At 45.4% G+C, this 25,273-nt stretch overlaps 1 protein-coding gene across 2 annotated transcripts in view; it reads left to right on the top strand.

The window, feature by feature from the left end:
* LOC109882374 (MAP kinase-activated protein kinase 2) overlaps positions 1–25,273 on the top strand; it is a 37,883-nt gene that overhangs the window by 4,812 nt on the left and 7,798 nt on the right. For both annotated transcript variants that reach the window (XM_031825862.1, XM_031825861.1), the window contains exons 2-8: positions 9,054–9,193; positions 11,223–11,287; positions 11,354–11,433; positions 11,558–11,684; positions 11,980–12,055; positions 22,599–22,723; positions 23,839–23,924. In XM_031825862.1, coding sequence (XP_031681722.1) covers positions 9,054–9,193; positions 11,223–11,287; positions 11,354–11,433; positions 11,558–11,684; positions 11,980–12,055; positions 22,599–22,723; positions 23,839–23,924 — 699 coding nt within the window. The remainder of the gene's footprint in view (positions 1–9,053; positions 9,194–11,222; positions 11,288–11,353; positions 11,434–11,557; positions 11,685–11,979; positions 12,056–22,598; positions 22,724–23,838; positions 23,925–25,273) is intronic.

Here is a 25,273-nt window from a genome sequence, read left to right as displayed (position 1 = left end):
GAACACCGTTCTAGACAGAGCACCTGGGGAGAACACCGTTCTAGACAGAGCACCTGGGGAGAACACCGTTCTAGACAGAGCACCTGGGGAGAACACCGTTCTAGACAGAGCACCTGGGGAGAACACCGTTCTAGACAGAGCACCTGGGGAGAACACCGTTCTAGACAGAGCACCTGGGGAGAACACCGTTCTAGACAGAGCACCTGGGGAGAACACCGTTCTAGACAGAGCACCTGGGGAGAACACCGTTCTAGACAGAGCACCATTCATATGTTTGTCTAAACATCAGCAGATAGTGGAGTAGGTTATTATTACTAAAGCATCATTTCAGATGAACATATAAAACTGCATACCAGCGGTGGCCAACCATTGCTCTACTGATCCCCGATCTACTGGGGGGGAACAGACTTCTGTTCCAGACCAGCAATAGCACACTTGATTATCAACTCATTCGATTTGTTGTATCAGGTGTGTTATTGATGGGCTAAAACAGAACCCTGCACCCAGCAGACCTCCAGCAGGCCTCCAGCAGGGTCGATCCTGCACCCAGCAGACCTCCAGCCTACTCATATAAGTGGAGCTAACATGATACAGCCCAGACTCACAGTACAGGCTAGCAGTGAGTTAGTGGAGCTAACATGATACAGCCCAGACTCCCAGTACAGGCTAGCAGTGAGTTAGTGGAGCTAACATGATGCAGCCCAGACTCCCAGTACAGGCTAGCAGTGAGTTAGTGGAGCTAACATGATACAGCCCAGACTCCCAGTACAGGCTAGCAGTGAGTTAGTGGAGCTAACATGATGCAGCCCAGACTCCCAGTACAGGCTAGCAGTGAGTTAGTGGAGCTAACATGATGCAGCCCAGACTCCCAGGCTAGCAGTGAGTTAGTGGAGCTAACATGATACAGCCCAGACTCCCAGTACAGGCTAGCAGTGAGTTAGTGGAGCTAACATGATGCAGCCCAGACTCCCAGGCTAGCAGTGAGTTAGTGGAGCTAACATGATACAGCCCAGACTCCCAGTACAGGCTAGCAGTGAGTTAGTGGAGCTAACATGATACAGCCCAGACTCCCAGTACAGGCTAGCAGTGAGTTAGTGGAGCTAACATGATACAGCCCAGACTCCCAGGCTAGCAGTGAGTTAGTGGAGCTAACATGATGCAGCCCAGACTCCCAGGCTAGCAGTGAGTTAGTGGAGCTAACATGATGCAGCCCAGACTCCCAGTACAGGCTAGCAGTGAGTTAGTGGAGCTAACATGATGCAGCCCAGACTCCCAGGCTAGCAGTGAGTTAGTGGAGCTAACATGATGCAGCCCAGACTCCCAGGCTAGCAGTGAGTTAGTGGAGCTAACATGATGCAGCCCAGACTCCCAGGCTAGCAGTGAGTTAGTGGAGCTAACATGATACAGCCCAGACTCCCAGGCTAGCAGTGAGTTAGTGGAGCTAACATGATGCAGCCCAGACTCCCAGGCTAGCAGTGAGTTAGTGGAGCTAACATGATGCAGCCCAGACCCCCAGGCTAGCAGTGAGTTAGTGGAGCTAACATGATACAGCCCAGACTCCCAGTACAGGCTAGCAGTGAGTTAGTGGAGCTAACATGATGCAGCCCAGACTCCCAGGCTAGCAGTGAGTTAGTGGAGCTAACATGATGCAGCCCAGACTCCCAGGCTATTAGTGAGTTAGTGGAGCAGGCAGAGTGCACTATGATAAGGGGTCTGATATGAACAGGTTTGACACATTTTTCAGAAATACCGAAACGAACATATTCTAGTATCTAAAAAGTACAGAAGTTTCAGTAGACCGAATATGTGTGTTGATGGATGGGGACTACAGCTTTTATGCCAGAAAGTGTGTCAGAGACTGCCTGGAGGGCTGCTGGTAACACTCCTCTGCCCGGTAAGCTCTCCTGACATCTGATGGGATATCTGTCAAAGCTGTGACACAGATATCAGCTACACACCAGGATATTACACTGCAGATTAGTATCCATCAGAGAGAGAGAGAGAGAGAGAGACTGAGAAAGGGAAGAGAGAGACTGAGAAAGGAATGGAGGGATAGGTGCGTATGTGATACGGCATGGACAGAGGAGAAATCAAAGGCCTCGACTGAGAACCAACCTCTACATTAGAGATGCTTCAGGTAGCATACTACAGCAGACAGCTTGTTGAATATCCCGGAAAATCAACAGGAAATGGTGGCCGATGTTCGGTGGTCAGCCACCATCTTCTAATGAGTGTTGGTCTATTTTCTTTTGAGGGGGGAATACAAGAGGGAGGAAGTGTTTCTCTGACACCTCCACCCCTCTTTACTAAACACTCTGCTCTCACTTCCTTGTGTGTGTGTGTGTGTGTGTGTGTGTGTGTGTGTGTGTGTGTGTGTGTGTGTGTGTGTGTGTGTGTGTGTGTGTGTGCGCACGGGGGGCAGGGTTTCTGTTAGGGAAATGTGGTGTCGAACAACGTGACCTGTAAGATTTAAATTGACCGACCATTTTAGAAATGTACCCAACTCCTATGCATTGTGGGTCATAACCCATGAGGGTGTCCACACACTGTGCTCAGGACAGAAGTCATATGTAGATTGTGGTCGTGCATTTATTAATGAAACGGCTAATAAAACGGCTTTTTCAAACATTTGCCAAAATGCAATTTGCCGGAAAACACCATTCTAGACAGAGCACCTGGGAGAACACCATTCTAGACAGAGCACCTGGGAGAACACCATTCTAGACAGAGCACCTGGGAGAACACCATTCTAGACAGAGCACCTGGGAGAACACCATTCTAGACAGAGCACCTGGGAGAACACCATTCTAGACAGAGCACCTGGGGAGAACACCATTCTAGACAGAGCACCTGGGGAGAACACCATTCTAGACAGAGCACCTGGGCAGAACACCATTCTAGACAGAGCACCTGGGGAGAACACCATTCTAGACAGAGCACGTGGGAGAACACCATTCTAGACAGAGTACGTGGGAGAACACCATTCTAGACAGAGCACCTGGGGAGAACACCATTCTAGACAGAGCACCTGGGGAGAACCCCATTCTAGACAGAGCACCTGGGGAGAACCCCATTCTAGACAGAGCACCTGGGGAGAACCCCATTCTAGACAGAGCACCTGGGAGAACACCATTCTAGACAGAGCACCTGGGGAGAACACCATTCTAGACAGAGCACCTGGGGAGAACACCATTCTAGACAGAACACCTGATAGCGGTTCCATATTTTACAGAAATTATATGTGGTGGATCCAATAGAACGGGAGAGAAATGACATAGTGGTGGATCCAATAGGGAAGTAATTGGAAATACATTTGCCACAGTTATATAATTACACCTGTCTGTACAGAAATACATTTGAATCATTCTAAATCCTTTACCAGAAAGCATAACTTCGTCACAGAGGAATCGAGGATCATTCGCTTTTTAAATGGCTTTAGATTGTTCCATATCACATGCTCATAGGCCTATTTAGGAAGCCCGTAATTTAGGCAGCACGATTGGCAGTAGGCCAACGGCTGATTATCGAGTTGCGGCTGTCACTGTAAAACATCTCATATGTGTGAAGATGAGATGTCTTGAGTATAATTTAAATTGGGGAGGGGAGGGGTATGTGGTGAAGTCTCTCTCCAAAATGGCTCAGTTGTCTCCCGCCAATTCTTGCTCATTCGTTTTCGTTGACTGAATTCGTTCCTATTGTCAATAGGTGATTGATTCGGTGTCCTTGGAGGGAGGGAGGGATCCTCACCACAGCTCTCTCTCTCCCCTCAGACTGACCATCAGATGCAGGCCATCAGTCACTCGGATGTGCCTCACAAGTAAAACGACAAATTATATATTACCGGTGTGATAATTTACCTAAAATGTTTTAACATCATTTCTAAATGGTCAGAATAACAACATTGGCAAGTCAATTCAAGCATAGCCAATATGCAGTGATAATGTATTGGGTCTATAGCCTGCTGAGCATAGCCAATATGCAGGGATAATGTATTGGGTCTATAGCCTGCTGAGCATAGCCAATATGCAGAGATAATGTATTGGGTCTATGGCCTACTGAGCATAGCCAATATGCAGAGATAATGTATTGGGTCTATGGCCTACTGAGCATAGCCAATATGCAGGGATAATGTATTGGGCCTATAGCCTACTGAGCATAGCCAATATGCAGGGATAATGTATTGGGCCTATGGCCTACTGAGCATAGCCAATATGCAGGGATAATGTATTGGGCCTATGGCCTACTGAGCATAGCCAATATGCAGGGATAATGTATTGGGCCTATGGCCTACTGAGCATAGCCAATATGCAGAGATAATGTATTGGGTCTATGGCCTACTGAGCATAGCCAATATGCAGGGATAATGTATTGGGCCTATAGCCTACTGAGCATAGCCAATATGCAGGGATAATGTATTGGGCCTATGGCCTACTGAGCATAGCCAATATGCAGGGATAATGTATTGGGTCTATAGCCTACTGAGCATAGCCAATATGCAGAGATAATGTATTGGGTCTATGGCCTACTGAGCATAGCCAATATGCAGAGATAATGTATTGGGCCTATAGCCTACTGAGTATAGCCAATATGCAGAGATAATGTATTGGGTCTATAGCCTACTGAGCATAGCCAATATGCAGAGATAATGTATTGGGCCTATAGCCTACTGAGCATAGCCAATATGCAGAGATAATGTATTGGGTCTATAGCCTACTGAGCATAGCCAATATGCAGAGATAATGTATTGGGTCTATGGCCTACTGAGCATAGCCAATATGCAGGGATAATGTATTGGGTCTATAGCCTACTGAGCATAGCCAATATGCAGAGATAATGTATTGGGTCTATGGCCTACTGAGCATAGCCAATATGCAGAGATAATGTATTGGGTCTATAGCCTACTGAGTATAGCCAATATGCAGGGATAATGTATTGGGTCTATAGCCTACTGAGCATAGCCAATATGCAGAGATAATGTATTGGGCCTATAGCCTACTGAGCATAGCCAATATGCAGAGATAATGTATTGGGTCTATGGCCTACTGAGCATAGCCAATATGCAGAGATAATGTATTGGGCCTATAGCCTGCTGAGCATAGCCAATATGCAGGGATAATGTATTGGGTCTATAGCCTGCTGAGCATAGCCAATATGCAGAGATAATGTATTGGGTCTATAGCCTGCTGAGCATAGCCAATATGCAGAGATAATGTATTGGGCCTATAGCCTACTGAGCATAGCCAATATGCAGAGATAATGTATTGGGTCTATGGCCTACTGAGCATAGCCAATATGCAGAGATAATGTATTGGGCCTATAGCCTGCTGAGCATAGCCAATATGCAGGGATAATGTATTGGGTCTATAGCCTGCTGAGCATAGCCAATATGCAGAGATAATGTATTGGGTCTATAGCCTGCTGAGCATAGCCAATATGCAGAGATAATGTATTGGGCCTATAGCCTACTGAGCATAGCCAATATGCAGGGATAATGTATTGGGTCTATGGCCTACTGAGCATAGCCAATATGCAGAGATAATGTATTGGGCCTATAGCCTACTGAGCATAGCCAATATGCAGAGATAATGTATTGGGTCTATGGCCTACTGAGCATAGCCAATATGGCTAATATTAATAGTCTAAAATAAATAATGGATTTATTGTGATGGTGTAGACTATATTACATGGATTTATTGTGATGGTGTAGGTAGACTATTACATGGATTTATTGTGATGGTGTAGGCTATATTACATGGATTTATTGTGATGGTGTAGACTATATTACATGGATTTATTGTGATGGTGTAGACTATATTACATGGATTTATTGTGATGGTGTAGGCTATATTACATGGATTTATTGTGATGGTGTAGGCTATATTACATGGATTTATTGTGATGGTGTAGGTAGACTATTACATGGATTTATTGTGATGGTGTAGACTATATTACATGGATGTATTGTGATGGTGTAGACTATATTACATGGATTTATTGTGATGGTGTAGACTATATTACATGGATTTATTGTGATGGTGTAGGTAGACTATATTACATGGATTTATTGTGATGGTGTAGACTATATTACATGGATTTATTGTGATGGTGTAGACTATATTACATGGATTTATTGTGATGGTCTAGGTAGACTATATTACATGGATTTATTGTGATGGTGTAGACTATATTACATGGATTTATTGTGATGGTGTAGACTATATTACATGGATTTATTGTGATGGTGTAGACTATATTACATGGATTTATTGTGATGGTGTAGACTATATTACATGGATTTATTGTGATGGTGTAGACTATATTACATGGATTTATTGTGATGGTATAGACTATATTACATGGATTTATTGTGATGGTATAGACTATATTACATGGATTTATTGTGATGGTGTAGACTATATTACATGGATTTATTGTGATGGTGTAGGTAGACTATATTACATGGATTTATTGTGATGGTGTAGACTATATTACATGGATTTATTGTGATGGTGTAGACTATATTACATGGATTTATTGTGATGGTGTAGACTATATTACATGGATTTATTGTGATGGTGTAGACTATATTACATGGATTTATTGTGATGGTGTAGACTATATTACATGGATTTATTGTGATGGTGTAGACTATATTACATGGATTTATTGTGATGGTGTAGACTATATTACATGGATTTATTGTGATGGTGTAGACTATATGGATTTATTGGACTTTAAGTGTAGATGTTCCAAAGGTCTGCATCAGTGGCTTGTAGTCTGTGTGTGGAAGCCAGGAGATGTAAAATGTGTTATGTTAATTAACGGTCAATTACCGTGAGACTGACAGTTATGTGCAATGACAATCACCATCTTATGAAATTTCGTGACCGCCACAGCCCTAGCTGTAAACGTAACAAAAGGTGGAAAAAGTCAAGGGGTCTGAATACTTTCCGAATGCACTGTGTTTGCTCAACTAAAGGTTTTGAGATTATGCTGCGGGACTTAGAGGTAATTCGTTGTTTAGTACGGTACCCTGCGTCACTGGTTCATTGCTCCAGACCACCACCAGGGGGAGTTAGAGCACTGGTTATGCTTTTGGGTCCTACTGTGTCTCTAACTGACAATGAATGGGCGACATAAACCTAAATAGAAACTGATAATTGTGCACAACTTCAGTATTACTTACTAATACTGTTGTTACACTAAGGTTTTTATTCTAAGAGAAACGTAGACTGCGATTAGGGTGTGGAAATGTTAGGATTATTTTGCTCTTACTGTAGTACTGTAGCCTACTCCCGACCGGTCACATTGTACAGCGCCCGAGTGGCGCAGTGGTCTAAGACACTGCATCGCATTGCAAACTGCCCTACTACAGATGCTGGTTCAATACCCGTGCCGGCCGTGACTGGGAGCCATGAGGCGACAAACCAACTTTATTTACAAATTAGTAACAATGTCTCACCCCACGTTCAAGAATGGCCCTCATTTGAAAACAAAATGATCTCCAAAATATATCTTTTTTTTTAACAAAGCGAATTATTATTAAAGACACAACAAATATTGTGGTTAAATTCAAATATACTAATTGATGCATAAAATTAAATAAAAACGTTATCAATTGGAACCTTTTAATAACATGGAAGTGTAAAAAAAAAAAAGTGTTGTTATTAACGAGAGGAATCTCTACAGTCCCTGGTTCGAATCCAGGCTGTATCACATTGGGAGTCCCATAGGGAGGGTTTGGCTGGCCGGGATGTCCTTGTCCCAAAAAAAATAGGCAAGGTGGGCTTATGGTTTCTCTCCCTCTAAAAACAACAGTAAATATTTTGGCCTTTATTCAGATTACAATCGCTCACTTTCGTTTTTTTGAAAACTAAATTATCTTAAATATCGTGATTATAATATTAGCCTACCCACTGTGATCAACTATTTCAGCACCGTTTTGCGCTGCTCTGAGACAAGCATGGAGTAACTATAATGTTCAATTATGTTCCATGATATTCTTAAAATATATATATATCTTGACTGAATACGTTCTTTCTGATAGTCTTTTAATAAAGAAATGTTTTGGTTATCCTGGGCTGGACACCATGTACAATTTTGAGTTTAGTTAATTAGAATAATTTCTCTTGATCAAATAATATTTTTTTAAATGATGTTTCAGGAATGTAAATCTTATCTGTTTCTAACTACAGACACAATTTCAGAACAATCTGAATGGTTTCTGGTGCTTTTTGAGGTGGAACGACTCTGGTAACCTAGCTGTAATTACTGACTGCCACCCATAGAGGGCGCCACTACACCGCACCACGAACACAGATATTCTTTTCTCTCTGCCACTACATTACTAGAGACCTTGGTTATAAGGGCAATGTGGATGTATCCTAGAGGTTTGGGTTAACTGTGATAAAATGAGAGTACTGTTGATAATGTGACCCTGCTATAAACTAGCATCCTGTCCAGGGGGTGTCCTGGTACATCAAGCTGCCTCCCTACAGAAACAGGAGATAGACTAGTGTCCTGTCCAGGGGGTGTACTGGTACATCAAGCTGTCTCCCTGCAGAAACAGGAGATAGACTAGCATCCTCTCCAGGGGGTGTACTGGTACATCAAGCTGTCTCCCTGCAGAAACAGGAGATAGACTAGTGTCCTGTCCAGGGGGTGTCCTGGTACATCAAGCTGTCTCCCTGCAGAAACAGGAGATAAACTAGCATCCTGTCCAGGGGGTGTCCTGGTACATCAAGCTGTCTCCCTGCAGAAACAGGAGATAGACTAGTGTCCTGTCCAGGGGGTGTCCTGGTACATCAAGCTGTCTCCCTGCAGAAACAGGAGATAAACTAGCATTCTGTCCAGGGGGTGTCCTGGTACATCAAGCTGTCTCCCTGCAGAAACAGGAGATAAACTAGCATCCTGTCCAGGGGGTGTCCTGGTACATCAAGCTGTCGCCCTGCAGAAACAGGAGGTGGACTCCTTTTGAGCCTTTCACAAGCTTCTTTAACGTGTGCGTGTGCGTGTGCGTGTGTGTGTGTGTGTGTGTGTGTGTGTGTGTGTAGATGCTGCAGGACTGTGCGAAGGCTCGGAGGGAGGTGGATCTTCACTGTAGGGCGTCGCCCTGTTCCACCATCGTACGCATCGTGGACGTCTTTGAAAACCTCTACCAGGGCAGGAAGTGTCTGCTCATAGTCATGGAATGGTGGGTGCTACACGACACTGCCCACATTTAAAAATACACACACTTGGGACAAAAAAAAAGAGGATTGTGCTAGAAATTCGGGAGACAGTGGTTATATGGTTTGGACGTAGCCTAACACACGACGTAGCCTAACACACGACGTAGCCTAACACACGACGTAGCCTAACACACGACGTAGCCTAACACACGACGTAGCCTAACACACGACGTAGCCTAACACACGACGTAGCCTAACACATGACGGAATCATGTCTGTTCTTCGAAATATATTCCCAATTTAAATGTTTTCTCAAACATGTTTTCTTTTCTCTATTATGCTGTGACGTTGTGAGAGCCATAGAAGGGAACAATGTAGAATAATAGTGAAGTCATCAAAACCTATGAAATAACGTATATGGAGTCATGTAGTAACCAAAAAAGTGTTTAAAAAAATATACATCGATTTTAGATTATTCAAAGCAGCCACCCTTTGCCTTGACAGCTTTGTACACTCTACATGATTCTATGTGTGTTATTTCATTGTTTTGTTTCTACAATGTAGAAAATAGTCAAAATAAAGAAAACCCCTTGAAAGAGTAGGTGTGTCCAAACTGTTGACTGGTTCTGTATATAAAAAATAATTATTTGATGAAAAGGTGTATTTGGCCTTACTGCTATGAGCCCATACTGCTATGAGCCCATACTGCTATGAGCCCATACTGCTATGAGCCCATACTGCTATGAGCCCATACTGCTATGAGCCCATACTGCTATGAGCCCATACTGCTATGAGCCCATACTGCTATGAGCCCATACTGCTATGAGCCCATACTGCTATGAGCCCATACTGCTATGAGCCCATACTGCCATGAGCCCATACTGCCATGAGCCCATACTGCCATGAGCCCATACTGCCATGAGCCCATACTGCCATGAGCCCATACTGCCATGAGCCCATAGAAATGCATAAAAGATCTGGAAACATTATTTCTCTACTCCTTCAATTGTATGTGGCATCACTTTACATACACTGTTTACAACCAGTTTCACGTTGTTGACCGCATTACTTTGTTATAGAAACACAAACAAATCAATAGTTTTTTAATATTTTCATATTTATAATAATCAGGATGTTTTGTCTAAAAGTGAAGTCGCCAATTCAACGGCTCAGACACGAGACAAACACGACCGTTCAAAAGTTTGGGGTCACTTCGACTTTAATATGTCCGTAAACACACCAGCCGGCTGGTCTGCGCGTGCTCTGAGGACACGGCTTGGGATGCCGTCTGAGCTGGCAGAGTAGCATGTTGAGTTAAATGAAGCTGATTGGTTTCTCCTAAACCAGGTTAGTTCCGTTGACTTACTGTTCTATTTCCACTAACGAGGCGTGAGAGATATCAAACCACTGAACTTCTTCTCTCTCTCACACACACACACACACACACACACACACCGGGGTGCACATTCTCATGGTGTGGTAATCGCTGTCACTTGGGGATGGTGTTTTTTGTGGTCACAGCATTTACAGCAGTAGCAGCAGTTTTCAATAGCTTTTCATGACAAAAAGGACAATGACAAACAGTATGTTTGATGTTAGCAGAAAAGGTAACATTTCCAATGCATTTTTCTTAATTGTGTTTTGAGGTTGTTGGTTGGTTGAGCCTGTTCACATGACTGGTGCGGATAATTAAGATGGTCTCTCTGTCAGTTTTTTTTCTTCTCTCTGTTTCTCTTTTTTTTAAATCTCTTCTACCGTCTTGTTTTTTCTTCTGTTTCTCTTTCTGAATGACTGAGACCCCTGGCCCTCTCTGGCTGCTTTCCAGTAAACTAACCCCAGAGAGATGGGAGGGGGGTGTTGGGGTTAGTTTACTGGAAAGCTGCCAGAGATGACACGTTCTGACAAACACTTGGTTTTGTTTCAGACCCTTCCGCCTGTAGCATGCAGAGTGGTGTGTGTGTGGTCTACCTCATCGTGAGAATCGAGATTAGATTTACTATAATTCGGCCCTAACCGTGTGTGTGTGTGTGTGTGTGTGTGTGTGTGTTACAGCATGGATGGGGGAGAGCTGTTCAATCGTATCCAGGACAGAGGAGACCAGGCCTTCACAGAGAGAGGTAGAACACACACAGACACAGAGGCAAAAACATTATCTGTTTGCTAACTTTGTGTGTGTATTTCAGAGGCCTCTGATATCATGAAGAGTATAGGAGAGGCCATTCAGTTCCTTCATGCCATCAACATCGCTCACAGAGATGTCAAGGTAGCTAACCCCTGCCCCTCCACCTCTAACCCCTTACCGCTGACTTGTAAGCTGCCCCTTCTGATATCGCTGACTCTAAAATATGATTATATAACCATAGTGACTCTCTCTCTCCCCCCTGTAGCCAGAGAACCTACTGTATTTATCTAAGAGGCCTAATGCGCTGCTGAAACTGACAGACTTTGGTTTTGCTAAAGAGACCACCACACACAACTCACTGGTCACCCCTTGCTACACACCATACTACGTTGGTAAGGACACGCACCGACCCACGCACCTCACACTCATCTTGCTTGAACTATACAGAATGTACCATTAGGATAGTTTACGGGCTTGAATTTTCTCTGTCTCTTCAAAGGGCTTCATGTTTACAAATGAAATAAACAGAACAAACAAACCCATTAGAAATGAACAGTGAACATTGCAAAGTGTTTGTATGATCAGCTGCGTCCAGTGTCTTAACAATGTTGCCAATAGTTGTATTACTAATAGTGAGGGGGAGATTAATATTGGTGATATGTATCTCACTCTCTCTCTATCTCTCAGCTCCAGAGGTGTTGGGACCAGAGAAGTATGATAAGTCATGTGACATGTGGTCGCTAGGTGTCATCATGTACATCCTGTAAGTTAACTTTACACTCCTACCCCCATACGGTGGCTTGTGAAAGTATCCACCCCCCCTTGGCGTTTTTCCTATTTTGTTGCCTTATAACCTGGAATTAAAAAAAAATTGGGGGGGGGGGGGGGGGGGGGTTGTTGTTGTTGTATCATTTGATTTACACAACATGGCTACCACTTAGAAGATGCAAAATATGTTTTATTGTGAAAAACTGAACTTGAGCATGCATAGCTATTCACCCCCCCCCCAAAGTCAATACTTTGTAGAGTCACCCTTTTGCAGCAATTACAGCTGCAGGTATCTTGGGGTGTGTCTCTATTAGCTTGGCACATCTAGCCACTGGGATTTTTGCCCATTCTTCAAGGCAAAACTGCTCTGGCTCCTTCAAGTTGGATGGGTTCCGCTGGTGTACAGCAGTCTTTAAGTCATACCACAGATTCTCAATTGGATTGAGGTCTGGCCTTTGACCAGGCCATTCCAAGACATTTAAATGCTTCCCCTTAAACCACTAGAGTGTTGCTTTAGCAGTATGCTTAGGGTCACTGTCCTGCTGGAAGGTGAACCTCCGTCATAGTCTCAAATCTCTGGAAGACTGAAACAGGTTTCCCTCAAGAATTTCCCTGTATTTAGCTCCATCCATCATTCCTTCAATTCTGACCAGTTTTCCAGTCCCTGCTGATGAAAAATATGGTGTTCTCGGGGTGATGAGAGGTGTTTGCGCCAGACATAGCTTTTTCCTTGATGGCCAAAAAGCTAAATTTTAGCCTCATCTGACCAGAGTACCTTCTTCCATATGTTTCGGGAGTCTCCCACATGCCTTTCAGTGATCCTTTTTGGTGAACACCAAACGTGTTTGCTTATTTTTTTCTTTAAGCAATGACTTTTTTCTGGCCACTCTTCCATAAAGCCCAGCTCTGTGGAGTGTACGGCTTAAAGTGGTCCTATGCACAGATACTCCAATCTCTTCCATAAAGCCCAACTCTGTGGAGTGTACGGCTTAAAGTGGTCCTATGGACAGATACTCCAATCTCTTCCATAAAGCCCAGCTCTGTGGAGTGTACGGCTTAAAGTGGTCCTATGGACAGATACTCCAATCTCTTCCGTAAAGCCCAGCTCTGTGGAGTGTACGGCTTAAAGTGGTCCTATGGACAGATACTCCAATCTCTTCCATAAAGCCCAGCTCTGTGGAGTGTACGGCTTAAAGTGATCCTATGGACAGATACTCCAATCTCTTCCATAAAGCCCAGCTCTGTGGAGTGTACGGCTTAAAGTGGTCCTATGGACAGATACTCCAATCTCTTCCCTAAAGCCCAGCTCTGTGGAGTGTATGGCTTAAAGTGGTCCTATGGACAGATACTCCAATCTCTTCCCTAAAGCCCAGCTCTGTGGAGTGTATGGCTTAAAGTGGTCCTATGGACAGATACTCCAATCTCTTCCGTAAAGCCCAGCTCTGTGGAGTGTACAGCTTAAAGTGGTCCTATGGACAGATACTCCAATCTCTTCCATAAAGCCCAGCTCTGTGGAGTGTACAGCTTAAAGTGATCCTATGGACAGATACTCCAATCTCTTCCATAAAGCCCAGCTCTGTGGAGTGTACAGCTTAAAGTGGTCCTATGGACAGATACTCCAATCTCTTCCATAAAGCCCAGCTCTGTGGAGTGTACGGCTTAAAGTGGTCCTATGGACAGATACTCCAATCTCTTCCATAAAGCCCAGCTCTGTGGAGTGTACGGCTTAAAGTGGTCCTATGGACAGATACTCCAATCTCTTCCGTAAAGCCCAGCTCTGTGGAGTGTACGGCTTAAAGTGGTCCTATGGACAGATACTCCAATCTCTTCCGTAAAGCCCAGCTCTGTGGAGTGTACAGCTTAAAGTGGTCCTATGGACAGATACTCCAATCTCTTCCGTAAAGCCCAGCTCTGTGGAGTGTACAGCTTAAAGTGATCCTATGGACAGATACTCCAATCTCTTCCATAAAGCCCAGCTCTGTGGAGTGTACGGCTTAAAGTGGTCCTATGGACAGATACTCCAATCTCTTCCGTAAAGCCCAGCTCTGTGGAGTGTACGGCTTAAAGTGGTCCTATGGACAGATACTCCAATCTCTTCCGTAAAGCCCAGCTCTGTGGAGTGTACAGCTTAAAGTGGTCCTATGGACAGATACTCCAATCTCTTCCCTAAAGCCCAGCTCTGTGGAGTGTACAGCTTAAAGTGGTCCTATGGACAGATACTCCAATCTCTTCCCTAAAGCCCAGCTCTGTGGAGTGTACGGCTTAAAGTGATCCTATGGACAGATACTCCAATCTCTTCCGTAAAGCCCAGCTCTGTGGAGTGTACAGCTTAAAGTGGTCCTATGTACAGATACTCCAATCTCTTCCATAAAGCCCAGCTCTGTGGAGTGTACAGCTTAAAGTGGTCCTATGGACAGATACTCCAATCTCTTCCGTAAAGCCCAGCTCTGTGGAGTGTACAGCTTAAAGTGATCCTATGGACAGATACTCCAATCTCTTCCGTAAAGCCCAGCTCTGTGGAGTGTACAGCTTAAAGTGGTCCTATGGACAGATACTCCAATCTCTTCCGTAAAGCCCAGCTCTGTGGAGTGTACAGCTTAAAGTGATCCTATGGACAGATACTCCAATCTCTTCCGTAAAGCCCAGCTCTGTGGAGTGTACAGCTTAAAGTGGTCCTATGGACAGATACTCCAATCTCTTCCCTAAAGCCCAGCTCTGTGGAGTGTACGGCTTAAAGTGATCCTATGGACAGATACTCCAATCTCTTCCGTAAAGCCCAGCTCTGTGGAGTGTACAGCTTAAAGTGATCCTATGGACAGATACTCCAATCTCTTCCCTAAAGCCCAGCTCTGTGGAGTGTACAGCTTAAAGTGGTCCTATGGACAGATACTCCAATCTCTTCCATAAAGCCCAGCTCTGTGGAGTGTACGGCTTAAAGTGGTCCTATGGACAGATACTCCAATCTCTTCCATAAAGCCCAGCTCTGTGGAGTGTACGGCTTAAAGTGATCCTATGGACAGATACTCCAATCTCTTCCCTAAAGCCCAGCTCTGTGGAGTGTACGGCTTAAAGTGATCCTATGGACAGATACTCCAATCTCTTCCCTAAAGCCCAGCTCTGTGGAGTGTACGGATTAAAGTGGTCCTATGGACAGATACTCCAATCTCTTCCATAAAGCCCAGATCTGTGGAGTGTACGGCTTAAAGTGATCCTATGGACAGATACTCCAATCTCTTCCGTAAAGCCCAGCTCTGTGGAGTGTACGGCTTAAAGTGGTCCTATGGACAGATACTCCAATCTCTTCCCTAAAGCCCAGCTCTGTGGAGTGTACGGATTAAAGTGGTCCTATGGACAGATACTCCAATCTCTTCCCTAAAGCCCAGCTCTGTGGAGTGTACGGATTAAAGTGGTCCTATGGACAGATACTCCAATCTCTTCCCTAAAGCCCAGCTCTGTGGAGTGTACGGCTTAAAGTGATCCTATGGACAGATACTCCAATCTCTTCCATAAAGCCCAGCTCTGTGGAGTGTACGGCTTAAAGTGATCCTATGGACAGATACTCCAATCTCTTCCCTAAAGCCCAGCTCTGTGGAGTGTACGGCAAAGTGGTCCTATGGACAGATACTCCAATCTCTTCCCTAAAGCCCAGCTCTGTGGAGTGTACGGCTTAAAGTGATCCTATGGACAGATACTCCAATCTCTTCCATAAAGCCCAGCTCTGTGGAGTGTACGGCTTAAAGTGATCCTATGGACAGATACTCCAATCTCTTCCCTAAAGCCCAGCTCTGTGGAGTGTACGGCTTAAAGTGGTCCTATGGACAGATACTCCAATCTCTTCCGTAAAGCCCAGCTCTGTGGAGTGTACGGCAAAGTGGTCCTATGGACAGATACTCCAATCTCTTCCCTAAAGCCCAGCTCTGTGGAGTGTACGGCTTAAAGTGGTCCTATGGACAGATACTCCAATCTCTTCCATAAAGCCCAGCTCTGTGGAGTGTACGGCTTAAAGTGGTCCTATGGACAGATACTCCAATCTCTTCCGTAAAGCCCAGCTCTGTGGAGTGTACAGCTTAAAGTGGTCCTATGTACAGATACTCCAATCTCTTCCGTAAAGCCCAGCTCTGTGGAGTGTACAGCTTAAAGTGGTCCTATGGACAGATACTCCAATCTCTTCCGTAAAGCCCAGCTCTGTGGAGTGTACAGCTTAAAGTGATCCTATGGACAGATACTCCAATCTCTTCCGTAAAGCCCAGCTCTGTGGAGTGTACAGCTTAAAGTGGTCCTATGGACAGATACTCCAATCTCTTCCCTAAAGCCCAGCTCTGTGGAGTGTACGGCTTAAAGTGATCCTATGGACAGATACTCCAATCTCTTCCATAAAGCCCAGCTCTGTGGAGTGTACGGCTTAAAGTGGTCCTATGGACAGATACTCCAATCTCTTCCATAAAGCCCAGCTCTGTGGAGTGTACAGCTTAAAGTGGTCCTATGGACAGATACTCCAATCTCTTCCATAAAGCCCAGCTCTGTGGAGTGTACAGCTTAAAGTGATCCTATGGACAGATACTCCAATCTCTTCCATAAAGCCCAGCTCTGTGGAGTGTACGGCTTAAAGTGGTCCTATGGACAGATACTCCAATCTCTTCCATAAAGCCCAGCTCTGTGGAGTGTACGGCTTAAAGTGGTCCTATGGACAGATACTCCAATCTCTTCCATAAAGCCCAGCTCTGTGGAGTGTACGGCTTAAAGTGGTCCTATGGACAGATACTCCAATCTCTTCCGTAAAGCCCAGCTCTGTGGAGTGTACAGCTTAAAGTGGTCCTATGGACAGATACTCCAATCTCTTCCGTAAAGCCCAGCTCTGTGGAGTGTACAGCTTAAAGTGATCCTATGGACAGATACTCCAATCTCTTCCGTAAAGCCCAGCTCTGTGGAGTGTACAGCTTAAAGTGGTCCTATGGACAGATACTCCAATATCTTCCCTAAAGCCCAGCTCTGTGGAGTGTACAGCTTAAAGTGGTCCTATGGACAGATACTCCAATCTCTTCCCTAAAGCCCAGCTCTGTGGAGTGTACGGCTTAAAGTGATCCTATGGACAGATACTCCAATCTCTTCCGTAAAGCCCAGCTCTGTGGAGTGTACAGCTTAAAGTGGTCCTATGTACAGATACTCCAATCTCTTCCGTAAAGCCCAGCTCTGTGGAGTGTACAGCTTAAAGTGATCCTATGGACAGATACTCCAATCTCTTCCGTAAAGCCCAGCTCTGTGGAGTGTACAGCTTAAAGTGGTCCTATGGACAGATACTCCAATCTCTTCCCTAAAGCCCAGCTCTGTGGAGTGTACGGCTTAAAGTGATCCTATGGACAGATACTCCAATCTCTTCCGTAAAGCCCAGCTCTGTGGAGTGTACAGCTTAAAGTGATCCTATGGACAGATACTCCAATCTCTTCCCTAAAGCCCAGCTCTGTGGAGTGTACAGCTTAAAGTGGTCCTATGGACAGATACTCCAATCTCTTCCATAAAGCCCAGCTCTGTGGAGTGTACGGCTTAAAGTGGTCCTATGGACAGATACTCCAATCTCTTCCATAAAGCCCAGCTCTGTGGAGTGTACGGCTTAAAGTGATCCTATGGACAGATACTCCAATCTCTTCCCTAAAGCCCAGCTCTGTGGAGTGTACGGCTTAAAGTGATCCTATGGACAGATACTCCAATCTCTTCCCTAAAGCCCAGCTCTGTGGAGTGTACGGATTAAAGTGGTCCTATGGACAGATACTCCAATCTCTTCCATAAAGCCCAGCTCTGTGGAGTGTACGGCTTAAAGTGATCCTATGGACAGATACTCCAATCTCTTCCCTAAAGCCCAGCTCTGTGGAGTGTACGGATTAAAGTGGTCCTATGGACAGATACTCCAATCTCTTCCCTAAAGCCCAGCTCTGTGGAGTGTACGGATTAAAGTGGTCCTATGGACAGATACTCCAATCTCTTCCCTAAAGCCCAGCTCTGTGGAGTGTACGGCTTAAAGTGATCCTATGGACAGATACTCCAATCTCTTCCATAAAGCCCAGCTCTGTGGAGTGTACGGCTTAAAGTGATCCTATGGACAGATACTCCAATCTCTTCCCTAAAGCCCAGCTCTGTGGAGTGTACGGCAAAGTGGTCCTATGGACAGATACTCCAATCTCTTCCCTAAAGCCCAGCTCTGTGGAGTGTACGGCTTAAAGTGATCCTATGGACAGATACTCCAATCTCTTCCATAAAGCCCAGCTCTGTGGAGTGTACGGCTTAAAGTGATCCTATGGACAGATACTCCAATCTCTTCCCTAAAGCCCAGCTCTGTGGAGTGTACGGCTTAAAGTGGTCCTATGGACAGATACTCCAATCTCTTCCGTAAAGCCCAGCTCTGTGGAGTGTACGGCAAAGTGGTCCTATGGACAGATACTCCAATCTCTTCCCTAAAGCCCAGCTCTGTGGAGTGTACGGCTTAAAGTGGTCCTATGGACAGATACTCCAATCTCTTCCATAAAGCCCAGCTCTGTGGAGTGTACGGCTTAAAGTGGTCCTATGGACAGATACTCCAATCTCTTCCGTAAAGCCCAGCTCTGTGGAGTGTACAGCTTAAAGTGGTCCTATGGACAGATACTCCAATCTCTTCCGTAAAGCCCAGCTCTGTGGAGTGTACAGCTTAAAGTGGTCCTATGGACAGATACTCCAATCTCTTCCGTAAAGCCCAGCTCTGTGGAGTGTACAGCTTAAAGTGGTCCTATGGACAGATACTCCAATCTCTTCCGTAAAGCCCAGCTCTGTGGAGTGTACAGCTTAAAGTGGTCCTATGTACAGATACTCCAATCTCTTCCGTAAAGCCCAGCTCTGTGGAGTGTACAGCTTAAAGTGGTCCTATGGACAGATACTCCAATCTCTTCCGTAAAGCCCAGCTCTGTGGAGTGTACAGCTTAAAGTGATCCTATGGACAGATACTCCAATCTCTTCCGTAAAGCCCAGCTCTGTGGAGTGTACAGCTTAAAGTGGTCCTATGGACAGATACTCCAATCTCTTCCCTAAAGCCCAGCTCTGTGGAGTGTACGGCTTAAAGTGATCCTATGGACAGATACTCCAATCTCTTCCATAAAGCCCAGCTCTGTGGAGTGTACGGCTTAAAGTGGTCCTATGGACAGATACTCCAATCTCTTCCATAAAGCCCAGCTCTGTGGAGTGTACAGCTTAAAGTGATCCTATGGACAGATACTCCAATCTCTTCCATAAAGCCCAGCTCTGTGGAGTGTACAGCTTAAAGTGGTCCTATGGACAGATACTCCAATCTCTTCCATAAAGCCCAGCTCTGTGGAGTGTACGGCTTAAAGTGATCCTATGGACAGATACTCCAATCTCTTCCGTAAAGCCCAGCTCTGTGGAGTGTACAGCTTAAAGTGGTCCTATGGACAGATACTCCAATCTCTTCCATAAAGCCCAGCTCTGTGGAGTGTACGGCTTAAAGTGGTCCTATGGACAGATACTCCAATCTCTTCCATAAAGCCCAGCTCTGTGGAGTGTACGGCTTAAAGTGATCCTATGGACAGATACTCCAATCTCTTCCCTAAAGCCCAGCTCTGTGGAGTGTACGGCTTAAAGTGATCCTATGGACAGATACTCCAATCTCTTCCCTAAAGCCCAGCTCTGTGGAGTGTACGGATTAAAGTGGTCCTATGGACAGATACTCCAATCTCTTCCATAAAGCCCAGCTCTGTGGAGTGTACGGCTTAAAGTGATCCTATGGACAGATACTCCAATCTCTTCCGTAAAGCCCAGCTATGTGGAGTGTACGGCTTAAAGTGGTCCTATGGACAGATACTCCAATCTCTTCCCTAAAGCCCAGCTCTGTGGAGTGTATGGATTAAAGTGGTCCTATGGACAGATACTCCAATCTCTTCCCTAAAGCCCAGCTCTGTGGAGTGTACGGATTAAAGTGGTCCTATGGACAGATACTCCAATCTCTTCCATAAAGCCCAGCTCTGTGGAGTGTACGGCTTAAAGTGATCCTATGGACAGATACTCCAATCTCTTCCATAAAGCCCAGCTCTGTGGAGTGTACGGCTTAAAGTGATTCTATGGACAGATACTCCAATCTCTTCCCTAAAGCCCAGCTCTGTGGAGTGTACGGCTTAAAGTGGTCCTATGGACAGATACTCCAATCTCTTCCGTAAAGCCCAGCTCTGTGGAGTGTACGGCAAAGTGGTCCTATGGACAGATACTCCAATCTCTTCCCTAAAGCCCAGCTCTGTGGAGTGTACGGCTTAAAGTGGTCCTATGGACAGATACTCCAATCTCTTCCATAAAGCCCAGCTCTGTGGAGTGTACGGCTTAAAGTGGTCCTATGGACAGATACTCCAATCTCTTCCGTAAAGCCCAGCTCTGTGGAGTGTACAGCTTAAAGTGGTCCTATGGACAGATACTCCAATCTCTTCCCTAAAGCCCAGCTCTGTGGAGTGTACGGCTTAAAGTGATCCTATGGACAGATACTCCAATCTCTTCCGTAAAGCCCAGCTCTGTGGAGTGTACAGCTTAAAGTGATCCTATGGACAGATACTCCAATCTCTTCCCTAAAGCCCAGCTCTGTGGAGTGTACAGCTTAAAGTGGTCCTATGGACAGATACTCCAATCTCTTCCATAAAGCCCAGCTCTGTGGAGTGTACGGCTTAAAGTGGTCCTATGGACAGATACTCCAATCTCTTCCATAAAGCCCAGCTCTGTGGAGTGTACGGCAAAGTGGTCCTATGGACAGATACTCCAATCTCTTCCCTAAAGCCCAGCTCTGTGGAGTGTACGGCTTAAAGTGGTCCTATGGACAGATACTCCAATCTCTTCCATAAAGCCCAGCTCTGTGGAGTGTACGGCTTAAAGTGGTCCTATGGACAGATACTCCAATCTCTTCTGTAAAGCCCAGCTCTGTGGAGTGTACGGCAAAGTGGTCCTATGGACAGATACTCCAATCTCTTCCCTAAAGCCCAGCTCTGTGGAGTGTACGGCTTAAAGTGATCCTATGGACAGATACTCCAATCTCTTCCATAAAGCCCAGCTCTGTGGAGTGTACGGCTTAAAGTGATCCTATGGACAGATACTCCAATCTCTTCCCTAAAGCCCAGCTCTGTGGAGTGTACGGCTTAAAGTGGTCCTATGGACAGATTCTCCAATCTCTTCCGTAAAGCCCAGCTCTGTGGAGTGTACGGCTTAAAGTGATCCTATGGACAGATACTCCAATCTCTTCCGTAAAGCCCAGCTCTGTGGAGTGTACGGCTTAAAGTGGTCCTATGGACAGATACTCCAATCTCTTCCGTAAAGCCCAGCTCTGTGGAGTGTACGGCTTAAAGTGATCCTATGGACAGATACTCCAATCTCTTCCCTAAAGCCCAGCTCTGTGGAGTGTACGGCTTAAAGTGGACCTATGGACAGATACTCCCATCTCCGCAGCTCCTTCATCTTTGTTGCCTCTCCTTGCCTGTTCCATATTATTTCCATGTTTTAATAATGGATTTAATGGTGCTCTGTGGGATGTTCAAAGTTTCCGTTTTTTTTCTAACCCAACCCTGATCTGTACTTCTCAACAACTTTGTCCCTGACCTGTTTGGAGAGACTCTGTCCCTGACCTGTTTGGAGAGACTCTGTCCCTGACCTGTTTGGAGAGACTCTGTCCCTGACCTGTTTGGATAGCTCCTTGGTCTCCATGGTGCCGCTTGCTTGGTGATGCCCCTTGCTTAGTGGTGTTGCAGACTCTGGGGCCTTTCAGAACAGGTGTATATGTACTGAGATCATGTGACAGATCATGTCACACTTAGATTGCACACAGGTGGACTTTATTTAACTAATTGTGTGACTTCTGAAGGTAATTGGTTACACCAGATCTTATTTAGGGGCTTCATATGCACAGGGGGTGAATACATATGCACAGGGGGTGAATACATATGCACAGGGGGTGAATACATATGCACAGGGGGTGAATACATATGCACAGGGGGTGAATACATATGCACAGGGGGTGAATACATATGCACAGGGGGTGAATACATATGCACAGGGGGTGAATACATATGCACAGGGGGTGAATACATATGCACAGGGGGTGAATACATATGCACAGGGGGTGAATACATATGCACAGGGGGTGAATACATATGCACTCCTACCTCTATATCTGTCTCATTATTATAGGGTTTTAACCCTTTACACTCCTACCTCTATATCAGTATCATTATTATAGGGTTTTAACCCTTTACACTCCTACCTGTCATGTGTTTCTCAGCGGGTTGTGTTTCCTAAACGGGTTGTGTGTTTCTAAACAGAATATTGAATGATTCTAGTCTCATCTCTCCTTCCTTCTAACCTTGGTTCTACTCTAACGGTCTGTCCATCTCTCTCTCCTCTCTTCTGTCCCCTGTCTCCCCCCCCCCCCCCCCCCCCCCCCAGGTTATGTGGTTATCCACCGTTCTACTCTAACCATGGTCTGGCCATCTCTCTCTCCTCTCTTCTGTCCCCCCCCCCCCCCCCCCCCCTAGGTTATGTGGTTATCCACCGTTCTACTCTAACCATGGTCTGGCCATCTCTCCTGGGATGAAGAAGAGAATCAGGATGGGACAGTACGAGTTTCCTAACCCAGAGTGGTCCGACGTATCAGAAGAGGGTAAGTGTGGCTTGTATAATGGGCTTGTATGGTGGGCTTGTATGGTGGGCTTGTTTAGTGGGCTTGTTTGGTGGGCTTGTATGGTGGGCTTGTTTGGTGGGCTTGTATAGTGGGCTTGTATAGTGGGCTTGTATGGTGGGCTTGTATAGTGGGCTTGTATAGTGGGCTTGTATAGTGGGCTTGTATGGTGGACTTGTATAATAAATAATTGTTCAGCAGTCTGATGGCTTGGGGGGGTAGAAGCTGTTCAGCAGTCTGATGGCTTGGGGGGGTAGAAGCTGTTCAGCAGTCTGATGGCTTGGGGGGGTAGAAGCTGTTCAGCAGTCTGATGGCTTTGGGGTAGAAGCTGTTCAGCAGTCTGGTGGCTTTGGGGTAGAAGCTGTTCAGCAGTCTGGTGGCTTTGGGGTAGAAGCTGTTCAGCAGTCTGATGGCTTGGGGGTAGAAACTGTTCAGCAGTCTGATGGCTTGGGGGGTAGAAGCTGTTCAGCAGTCTGATGGCTTGGGGGTAGAAACTGTTCAGCAGTCTGATGGCTTTGGGGTAGAAGCTGTTCAGCAGTCTGATGGCTTTGGGGTAGAAGCTGTTCAGCAGACTGATGGCTTTGGGGTAGAAGCTGTTCAGCAGTCTGATGGCTTTGGGGTAGAAGCTGTTCAGCAGTCTGATGGCTTTGGGGTAGAAGCTGTTCAGCAGTCTGATGGCTTTGGGGTAGAAGCTGTTCAGCAGTCTAATGGCTTTGGGGTAGAAGCTGTTCAGCAGTCTGATGGCTTTGGGGTAGAAGCTGTTCAGCAGTCTGATGGCTTTGGGGTAGAAGCTGTTCAGCAGTCTGATGGCTTTGGGGTAGAAGCTGTTCAGCAGTCTGATGGCTTTGGGGTAGAAGCTGTTCAGCAGTCTGATGGCTTTGGGGTAGAAGCTGTTCAGCAGTCTGATGGCTTGGGGGTAGAAGCTGTTCAGCAGTCTAATGGTTTGGGGGTAGAAGATGTTCAGGAATATTTTGGTCCACACTTGGCGCTCCGGTACGTGGTAATTCACATATAGAGTGTACTTCGCCATCCTGCATTTCCACAATATAAATGTACCTTAATAGTTACTGAATTCTAGTGTGTGTGTGTGTGTATAGCCAAGCAGCTCATCAGAACCCTGCTGAAGACCGAGCCCACGCAGAGGATGACCATCACCGAGTTCATGAACCATCCATGGATCAACGTGAGTTTCTCTCTCTCCCCTGTGAATTCAATTCAAGGGGCTTTATTGGCATGGGAAACATGTGTTAACATTGCCAAAGCAAGTGAGGGATAAACAAGTGAAATAAACAATAAAAATGAACAGTAAGTATTACTCACAGAAGTTTCAAAATAATAAATACATTACAAATGTATTATATATATATATATATATATATATATATATATATATACACACATTTCTAAGTGCCTCATTTGCATAAATACACAGGGTGTATTTGCATATATGAATATATATATATATATATGCATATATATATATATTCATATATATTCATATATGCAAATACACCCGGTGTATTTATGCAAATGAGGCACTTAGACATTTTATTTATTTTCACACAAAATATAGAAAGATACCTGATACCATTAGAACATGTAAATATGAGAGCATTAAAATACACTGCTCCAAAAAATGAAGGGAACACTAAAATAACACATCCTAGATCTGAATGAATGAAATATTCTTATTAAATACTTTTTTCTTTACATAGTTGAATGTTGCTGACAACAAAATCACACAAAAATTATCAATGGAAATCAAATGTATCAACCCATGGAGGTCTGGATTTGGAGTCACACTCAAAATTAAAGTGGAAAACCACACTACAGGCTGATCCAACTTTGATGTAATGTCCTTAAAACAAGTCAAAATGAGGCTCAGTAGTGTGTGGCCTCCACGTGCCTGTATGACCTCCCTACAACGCCTGGGCATGCTCCTGATGAGGTGGGGGATGGTCTCCTGAGGGATCTCCTCCCAGACCTGGACTAAAGCATCCGCCAACTCCTGGACAGTCTGTGGTCCAACGTGTCGTTGGTGGATGGAGCGAGACATGATGTCCCAGATGTGCTCGATTGGATTCAGGTCTGGGGAACGGGCGGGCCAGTCCATAGCATCAATGCCTTCCTCTTGCAGGAACTGCTGACACACTCCAGCCACATAAGGTCTAGCATTGTCTTGCATTAGGAGGAACCCAGGGCCAACCGCACCAGCATATGGTTTCACAAGGGGTCTGAGGATCTCATCTCGGTACCTAATGGCAGTCAGGCTACCTCTGGCGAGCACATGGAGGGCTGTGAGGCCCCCCAAAGAAATGCCACCCCACACCATGACTGACCCACCACCAAACCGGTCATGCTGAAGAATGTTGCAGGCAGCAGAACGTTCTCCACGGCGTCTCCAGACTCTGTCACGTCTGTCATGTGCTCAGTGTGAACCTGCTTTCATCTGTGAAGAGCACAGGGCGCCAGTGGCGAATTTGCCAATCTTGGTGTTCTCTGGCAAACGCCGAACGTCCTGCACGGTGTTGG

This window comes from Oncorhynchus kisutch, linkage group LG5 (genome assembly GCF_002021735.2).
Source record: "Oncorhynchus kisutch isolate 150728-3 linkage group LG5, Okis_V2, whole genome shotgun sequence".
Lineage (NCBI taxonomy): Eukaryota > Metazoa > Chordata > Actinopteri > Salmoniformes > Salmonidae > Oncorhynchus > Oncorhynchus kisutch.
This window is presented reverse-complemented; position numbering and strand designations above follow the sequence as displayed.